The sequence below is a fragment of the Garra rufa genome, chromosome 2 (genome assembly GCF_049309525.1).
Source record: "Garra rufa chromosome 2, GarRuf1.0, whole genome shotgun sequence".
Lineage (NCBI taxonomy): Eukaryota > Metazoa > Chordata > Actinopteri > Cypriniformes > Cyprinidae > Garra > Garra rufa.
In genome coordinates, this window is record NC_133362.1 from 3674080 (window position 1) to 3683916 (window position 9837).

A 9837-nucleotide genomic window follows, 5' to 3' on the forward strand; every position below is an offset into this window, starting at 1 on the left:
ATCTTTAAGTCTATTAGCTGAGGACACCTTGACCAACATCAACCAAACTCCTGCAGGAACATCCATTCAGACTAGAACTGTCGATTTAACATCTTCATTTCGTGCGATTTAGGCATTTAACACACCTGCCCCATCCAGACCTGTCTGTCATCTTCCACGTACTGATGCTGTGTCTGATGAACATGATGCAGGACGATTTACTGCACTGACTGTCGTGTTAACATGACTGAAGACGCGAACAGAGGAACGGACAAACCGATTCAACTGAGTCATTTACGCTGGAACCGATCTGATTGATTCAAACTCGTGACTTTGATCATTCACTTCTAGCGATTCACTAGCAAAAACATCAAAAGAGCTATTCATTTTTAATTTCGACATCGCTTGTAATGATTTTAAAAAGCACATAGCGGTGATGAAACAGAGCTGTTCGAAACTCTGAATCAGTTGATTCGCAAAATGATTCACGAATCGCTCAAATCGGTTCGCGAATCGTTTTATTCAGATCAGGACTTCAAGGCGCATATCGCAAATCATTTGATTCATATTGGAATGTCAGAGCGGGTTCGCGAATTATTTAGCGAATTAAAAGATTCGTGATACGCGCTCCGATCCGATCTGAAATGACTGGCGGGTTCGCGAATCATGTGATTCAGGTCTTTGGCCGGGATTCGCGAATCTTTTGCTTCAGATCGGGATTCGGAGCGTGTATCGCGAATCATTTAATTCGGATCTTAGTAGTGGGTTCGCGAATCATTTGCTTCGCGTCTTTGGCAAGAGTTTGCGAATCATTTGATTCAGATCGGGATTCGGGGCGTGTATCGTGAGTCATTTGATTCGGATCTTCGTAGTGGTTCGCGAATCATTTGATCATTTGATTCGCGAATCATTTGCTTCGCGTCTTTGGCACGAGTTTGCGAATCATTTGATTCAGATCGGGATTCGGAGCGTGAATCGCGATCATTTGCTTCGCGTCTTTGGCGCCAGTTCGCGAATCATTTGATTCAGATCGGGATTCGGGGCGTGTATTGTGAGTCATTTGATTCGGATCTTCGTAGTGGTTCGCGAATCATTTGATTTGCGAATCATTTGCTTTGCGTCTTTGGCAAGAGTTTGTGAACCGTTTGATTCAGATCGGGATTCAGAGCGTGTATCGTGAATCATTTGATGTGGATCTTCGTAGTGGTTCGCGAATCATTTGATCATTTGATTCGCGAATCATTTGCTTCGTGTCTTTGGCAAGAGTTTGTGAATCGTTTGATTCAGATCGGGATTCGGAGCGTGTATCGTGAATCATTTGATTCGGATCTTCGTAGTGGTTCGCGAATCATTTGATCATTTGATTCGCGAATCATTTGCTTCGCGTCTTTGGCGCCAGTTCGCGAATCATTTGATGCAGATCGGGATTCGGAGCATGTATCGTGAATCATTTGATTCGGATCTTCGTAGTGGTTCACGAATCATTTGATCATTTGATTCGCGAATCATTTGCTTCACGTCTTTGGCAAGAGTTTGTGAATCGTTTGATTCAGATCGGGATTTGGAGCGTGTATCATGAATCATTTGATTCGGATCTTCGTAGTGGTTCGCGAATCATTTGATCATTTGATTCGCGAATCATTTGCTTCGCGTCTTTGGCGCCAGTTCGCGAATCATTTGATTCAGATCGGGATTCGGAGCGTGTATCGTGAATCATTTGATTCGGATCTTCGTAGTGGTTCGCAAATCATTTGATCATTTGATTCGCGAATCATTTGCTTCGCGTCTTTGGCGCCAGTTCGTGAATCATTTGATTCAGATCGGGATTCGGAGCGTGTATCGTGAATCATTTGATTCGGATCTTCGTAGTGGTTCGCAAATCATTTGATCATTTGATTCGCGAATCATTTGCTTCGCGTCTTTGGCGCCAGTTCGTGAATCATTTGATTCAGATCGGGATTCGGAGCGTGTATCGTGAATCATTTGATTCGGATCTTCGTAGTGGTTCGCGAATCATTTGATCATTTGATTCGCGAATCATTTGCTTCGTGAATCATTTGCTTCGCGTCTTTGGCGCCAGTTCACGAATCATTTGATTCAGATCGGGATTCGGAGCGTGTATCGTGAATCATTTGATGCGGATCTTCGTAGTGGTTATATATATATATATATATATATATATATATATATATATATATATATATATATATATGTATATGTTTGTATAACCACAGTTCTATCACAAATACCATGATTAAACCATGGTGGTTATCATGTGAGTTTTTTTTAACCATCCGAGGACTTTTGGCATACTCAATTCATCATACTATGCTTAAGTACACTTACTCACATACTATTTGGGATGATTGAATGAATGAGTCATTCATTAAGACAGTGACTCACTACCACCTATTGGCGCTTTTATTTAAAAGATAAACATTAATACCCATTTATTATCATTATGTATGCAATATTGAATCAAAATATTTCTTTCTAAAGCCACGTTTGTAGTCTATTCAACACCATTCTGATTTTAACGCAAAAATGATCTTTTGTGGGTAATTTCTTTAAAATTGACATGTGCTTAATTTGATTAATCAATCGACACAACAATTGCATCAAATATTAATCACTTGAGATCCCTAATTCAAACACCTGCTGAGTGCAAACGCATCCTGTAAAGAACAGATTGTGATGTGACTCACGTGAATGATTGCACAACTCTCTCTCTCTCTCTCTCTCTCTCTCTCTCTCTCTCTCTCTCTCTGCCGTATGTGTGTTTGAATTCAGTTTGAAGGGCGAATCAGAATCATTCATCCGCAGATTTATCAATATTGAGTTTCTGTCAAAACCTGAACTGAACTGCACAAGAAGCTTCATATCTGTATTACAGCATTTATGATGTGATTGTACATCGACTGACAGATGACACAAAACAAACATGTCAAATCAGTTTATTTCAATTTGATTCAAACACTGCGTGGTCTTGATGTGTAAATCAGGTCATAATCACACACTCCAGCAGTGAAACACAGAGACTGGAGTCTGCAGTTCTTCCTCAGGAATGTGTTTGAGTCCAACAATCTACTGAGCCAAAAATAACCAACTGCACTTACAGCAGTGTTTCTAAACCTGCAGCAGAACACAAACACTCTGTGAGGAATCTTCTGTGTTCACTACATGTTCATCATCACAGAAAATCATCAGAATCTTGTTTCCAGCAGCACTACAGTAAATACAACTGTACACTTTTGTTTGTTTTTGTTCAAGCCCATGAATTCTTACTTTAAAATGTATTTAAGCTTTAAAGGCCTCAGCATGACTTAATTATTACAATTTTAATAAATTAATTATTTTTATATAATTTAATATGTGACCCTGGAGCACAAAACCAGTCTTAAGTAGCACAGATATATTTGTAGCAATAGCCAAAAATACACTGTATGGATCAAAATGATCCATTTTTCTTTTATGCCAAAAATCATTAGGATATTCATTAAAGATCGTGTTCCATGAAGATATTTTTTAAGTTTCCTACCTTAAATATATCAAAACTTATTTTTTGATTAGTGATATGCATTGCTAAGAACTTCATTTGGACAACTTTAAAGGTGATTTTCTCAATATTTAGATTTTTTTGCACCCTCAGATTCCAGATTCAAATATAGTCCTATCATAACAAACCATACATCAATGCAAAGCTATTTATTTATTCAGAAATCTACATTTAAAAAAAGACCCTTATGACTGGTTTGTGGTCCAGGGTCACAAATATATATTTTTTTATTCCCCCCCCCCCCTCATTAGAGCAGAATACAATCTATACACTGTAAATATAAGTTGAAAATAAAACATATTATTGAAATTATTATTAAATTAAATTATTAGTATTATTATTAAGTACTTTTTATAAATTAACACAAACACATTTTATTTTTTTATATAATGCATCGTAATAGTATTATTAATGCATTAATAATTATGCCTTATAATGTACCTTGTAATGCACTGTATGATCCTATGAATAATTGTAACCACAGTTATAATCCATATAACACCTACTGTTACACCTTTAGAAAGAACAGTGCATAAAAACACGACTAGCCACCAATTTGAGATGTAACAAGAAATCTGCAAATGTTATAATGCATTTTTAATTAGGTTACAATTATTTATGCAAAGATTTAATGCAAAGTACAAAGTACATTATTAATATTTTTATAATGCACTATGCATAAAAGCTTAAAATGTTGGCGAAAATTAGTTTTTCAACTTCCAAGAAAATTTCAGTTTTAATTTCAGTTTAGCAGTTTTTGAGTGAAAATTGAGTTATTATTAATTATGGACTTTATGCATTTAAGTTAAAAACATCTTAAATGATAGATTTGTTTCAGCTTTTGTCTTCTCCAGATGTTAACTGCTGGACTGGAGTGGGTTCTTGTGGATTATTGTGATGTTTTTATCAGCAGTTTGGACTCTCATTCTGACGGCACCCATTCACTCCAGAGTAATAAATATTGCGCATTTCACAGTAAATCCAAACCCATTTTTATTATTCAGTGTACCACAATAAATTATACCCAGCTCTGGGTAGATTACTTACAAATTGTAGTCCGCTACTGATGACAGATTAAATTTAGTAATGTAATCTAGTTAATGTATTCTACTTTTTAGATTACTTCTGGTCTAACTTGTTTTAAACTTACCATTCATTAACCAATAATACATTTCATAATGATTTGTTTCATAAATAGTGTTATTTTCCCCAAATTCATAAGCATGGATTACAAAGTTATTTGCATGACATTTACACGACCATTATTGTGAATTAGTCAAATCTAAATACTATGAAAGTTAGTAGGATTTTTAAAAAAGGACATAAAAAAAGAAGAATTAAGGTGAATCAATATATTTTAAATGATTTTCCGCCATTGTGTAAATAATATGTAATCATGTAATTCATAAAGAATTAACTGTAATCTGATTATGAGCATTTTAAAATCGAACATACTCTAATTAAGAGTGCTTCATTTTTGTAATCTAATGATATAATCCAGATTATGCGTAATCAATAACCCAGCTCTGATTAGATTTTATGTGGAGGTGTCTCTGAGTATTCTGTTGTACAGTGGTTAGTTTAGCCTACTTCATCATGGCAATTGAGGTTTAGACAGATTCATTTCTAATTATTGATCACCCATGAAATGCTGGATTTTTCCCACTGTGTAAAAGTTACCATGTTTACTGGATGTACATGGTCATTTCAGGAGGTGTGACATTAGATATTTATACCAGTCAAGGTTAGTAAGTGTGTATCAGTGTGTATTTCCATGTTTATTGCTTTTATTGTGCACTGTACCAGCTGAAGTGATTTTCTGTGGTGACAGACCTGATGTCTCTAATGCTGCTGATGGAGCTTAAGATCATGTAAACAAGGCCTCGGATGTGACGTTTAGCCTTGAGCGTAAGGCTGTTCCAGAATCAGTGGCTGTTCAAATATAACCTGCTGCTTGATATATCCTCTGGAATATAAAGATCAGCGTCCTGCTGGGAAATGAGCTCCGGCGTCAGGCTGCGCTTTCCGTCAGTGGCGTTTGGATCGGCCGTCGGGCTTGTATTTGAGCAGAAGACCCAGAGACGCGAAACCAAACAGGAAGGTCTGAGCGAACCACAGCAAACGTGTGGAGCTGCTGTCGATGCCTTTATCACTGCAGACGCAAACACAAACACTGATCAACACACTCCTGCATTTGATTAACACAAACATCTGGCTCACATTGGTGTTTTTAAACTCTAGCTCAGCCAAAAATGAAAATATGAGGAAAATGTGCTCATTATCAGGACATTCGAGATCTAGATGATTTTGTAGAAAGTTTTCATGGCAAAGAAGGACTGTGCAATCCATCTGATCACTCTTCATAACATTCTGGACTATATGCAAATTGCTATTATAAAAACTTAAGCAGCAACTTTTCCAATTTCCAATATTTATGTCATTCTCAAAACTTTTGGCCACGACTGTACAATTCAGATGAACTCAGATTTTTGACTGAACTATTCCTTTAATCTTCCTCTACCCTTTATATAAATTATATATAAAGTAAATTCACATAATGCACATAGTATATCAGTCACAGCAGGTATACTGTTGTAACTGAACAACATCCAGATATCTGATGGTCTCTACTGCCATCATGTGGTTGAAAAGATGAAACACTGACAGTGTAAACTATCATAAAAACTCAAAGGATCTTACCTGCAGATCTTCATTGCAAAAAAAGCCTCACACAAATGGATGACCCACAATAGAAACCATCTGAAACACAAAAATATCAAACATCATCAGCGTCAGCTCTGAACTCAGTGTATGAATAACGGCTCTTACTCACCCGTAATACAGCAAAGCATAATGATAGTCCACGAAATGCTTGGCCAGAGCGCCGAGAGGACCCAGACTGCCATACGGGACGTCCTGAGGCCAAAACACCATCCACTGAAAGCCAATAAAACCACAATGACTGCAGAAGCACTGGTACAGCTGCTGTGTGTGAGAACCAGAGCCATGAAACAACTCAGAATCAGTTGTTCTGGGCTCCTCAGGACAGACGTTTGATCAGAGTTTTTCCTAAAGGTCCATCACAATCACAGTGTGTGTCTAGCAGAAGACCAGATCATCTGAGATTCATCAAGCTTTCAGCTGAGGACCACATGATTTCAGAAGACATTAGAGTTTATTTGAAGTTTATCTTGTTATTCTCAGTCATTATCATTGGGGTTAATTTCTCACTTGAACTCAGATCAGCGTGAAGCGGTGAAAATGATCAGACTCACTATTATACTGACACACGTTCACACTCAATGGCCTCATTCAACAAACAGCAGCAGACTGATTTCTCTGAAAATCTTCTTAAACGTGAATGAATCTGAAGGATTTCCACAGACAACTGTGCCGCTCCTGATTTAACCCGTTTAATCCACACCAGAAAAAAAAAAATCATTTTAAAAGCTCTAAACACTTTTTTGGCTGGTGTTTTAGTGCACTTCCTGTAAATATGGACAAACTAAAGGGTCTCAATTAAATATAGTTTCACAAGATTAATGCAAATTGTCACATGACTAGAACATTTATGAGATGATGATGGCTGCATAAAAGCTCCAAAACATAAGGCTAGGAAGGTATGTAACAAAGTATGTTAACATAAAGATATGACAGATTTTCGCTACACATTATCTCTAAGGTGTCTAGTATTAATATATAAATTCACATATATTCAGTTGTGTTGAGTGTGGTCATCATAGGATGAGTGAACATGTGATAATAGTGAACTTATGCAGTATAAATCCAATGCAGCTGTTAGTAGAGATTGCACTCAAATGTTGCAATGATCAAAATCAAAAGTTCAAATGTTACAAATTAGTTACAATATTAATGTTGCACTGGTGGCTCTAATATAACAATTTGATAATATATTTTACAATAAAGTAACAATTTTGAAATATGTTAATGATTATATTTTTTATCTTGTATCTCAGTATTCCTATCAATGTTGTATAAGGGCTTTTTATGCATAATAGTAAACCTAGAATGTGATCAAAGAGTTTAAATTAGCTGGGCTAAGATATATTTTTAGATAACTATTTTTATGAGTGCAGAAATATGTTAATTTGGTATACACATTATCCCACCGCTCACAATTGTGACCAACTATAAAACACAATCTTTTACACACTTTTAAAAAAAAAAATATTGATAATTTCAAAGTACTACTAATGACACATGATTTGGATATATTCATGTCTGGAAAAGATGCGGGATTAAACGGGTTAATATTGTGTGTGGGTGCTATAGTGGTAAAGCCATGGTTGTTTTTTCTGCTAATATGAAATTAAATGATACATTCACGAACAACTTCTGTTTAAAAATGTATTAGTTGTCTAGTCTGATTTCATGTTTCTTAATGTGTTTACCCTTTTTATTCCATAACATACAAATACAAACATGAATAGGGAGATCACATTCATATGATACAATGATACTTTATAACACATTAAATATTTACGAGACAAGAAAACATTAAATGATGTGTTTAGTGAAGGTTGTAATAATGACAGCAGACTTTGCTCAGTTGATGTAGTAAAACACTGAGGTAAAGTTCACTCTGCTGTTTAGTTACTGTTCATTATGAGTTTGCATGTTTCCACGTGGAGAATCGTTCATTTAATTTCATTCAGAAATCAAACAGCTGTTCTGAAAGTCATATCAAACATTACTGTGAAAAGATTCTGAAATTCTCCTCAGGTGCTTCATCATGACTGAATAAAGTTAATCATTAAAGTTTCATCTTACCGTGAAAAACAACACATAAACTGTCACAACCACCATCCAGAGCAGACTGGTTCTCCTGAAATACGATTTAATGTCACCTTTGGCCATGATGAGTAGACTAATCACTCACTAACTAAATAACTGAACTACTGTAGACTAGTCTCCTCTCAGCCTGTCTGTCAGTCAGACTCAGAATAGAGATCATTCAGCACAGGAAGTGACAGAGTAAAGGTCACTCTTTTTAAAGAAAAAAAAAAAACTTTGATGATGTGTTGTTAAAAGCACTATAAATATAAAGGTGACTTGACTTGACTATTAAAATATTGGAAAAACCCCACTAAATTTGACTATGGCTTATTATTTGTGCAAATAATATTTTTTCAGTGAGTTTATGAATACAGTTAACGAGAAGTAATAATAACAACAATAAAATCTATTTACATCCACATCTTTAATGATTCGCGAACCCTCTCTGAACTCCCGAACTGAATCAAATGATTCACAAACTCAATCCGAAGTCCTGAACTGAATTAAATGATCCGCAAATCCTGTCCGAAGTTCTAAACTGAATCAAATGATTCACAAACTCAATCCGAAGTCCTGAACTGAATCAAATGATCCGCAAATCCTCTCCGAAGTTCTAAACTGAATCAAATGATTCACAAACTCAATCCGAAGTCCTGAACTGAATCAAATAATTCACAAACTCAATCCGAAGTTCCGAACTGAATCAAATGATTCACAAACTCAATCCTAAATTCCGAACTGAATCAAATGATTCACAAACTCAATCCGAAGTTCTGAACTGAATCAAATGATTCACAAACTCAATCCGAAGTTCTGAACTGAATCAAATGATTAGCGAACCCTCTCCGAAGTCCTGAACTGAATCAGATGATTCACAAACTCAATCCGAAGTTCCGAACTGAATCAAATGATTCACAAACTCAATCCGAAGTTCCGAACTGAATCAAATGATTCACAAACTCAATCCGAAGTTCCGAACTGAATCAAATGATTCACAAACTCAATCCGAAGTTCTGAACTGAATCAAATGATTAGCGAACCCTCTCCGAAGTTCCGAACTGAATCAAATGATTAGCGAACCCTCTCCGAAGTTCCGAACTGAATCAAATGATTCACAAACTCAGTCCGAAGTTCTGAACTGAATCAAATGATTAGCGAACCCTCTCCAAAGTCCGGAACTGAATAAAATGATTCTCAAACTCAATCTGAAGCTCCGAACTGGATCAAATGATTAGCGAAAACACTACAAAGTCCCGCAAACTTACTCCAAAGTCCCAATCTGAATCAAATAATTAGCAAAGTCAAATCTGAAGTCCTGAACTGAATTAAATGATTCAAGAAACCCTCTCCAAAGTTCTAAACAGAATCAAATGTTTCTCGAACCTCCTCCGAAGTCCCGAACTGAATCAAATGATTTGCAAACCCTCTTCGTAGTTCTAAACTGAATCAAATGATTCACAAACTCAATCCGAAGTCCTGAACTGAAAAGATTTGCTAATCCTCTC

General features: G+C 36.1%; 1 protein-coding gene across 1 annotated transcript; it reads right to left on the reverse strand.

Annotated features, from left to right (window-relative positions):
* Positions 1-4503: 4503 nt before the first annotated feature.
* On the reverse strand, positions 4504-8508 carry LOC141326092 (transmembrane protein 254-like). The gene is made up of 4 exons (XM_073834789.1): positions 8327-8508; positions 6369-6472; positions 6236-6295; positions 4504-5687 (listed from the first exon to the last, which is right to left on the reverse strand). Exons 1-4 carry the CDS (start codon positions 8411-8413, stop codon positions 5564-5566), a joined length of 375 nt encoding a protein of 124 aa, XP_073690890.1. The 5' UTR covers positions 8414-8508; the 3' UTR covers positions 4504-5563.
* Positions 8509-9837: the final 1329 nt, after the last annotated feature.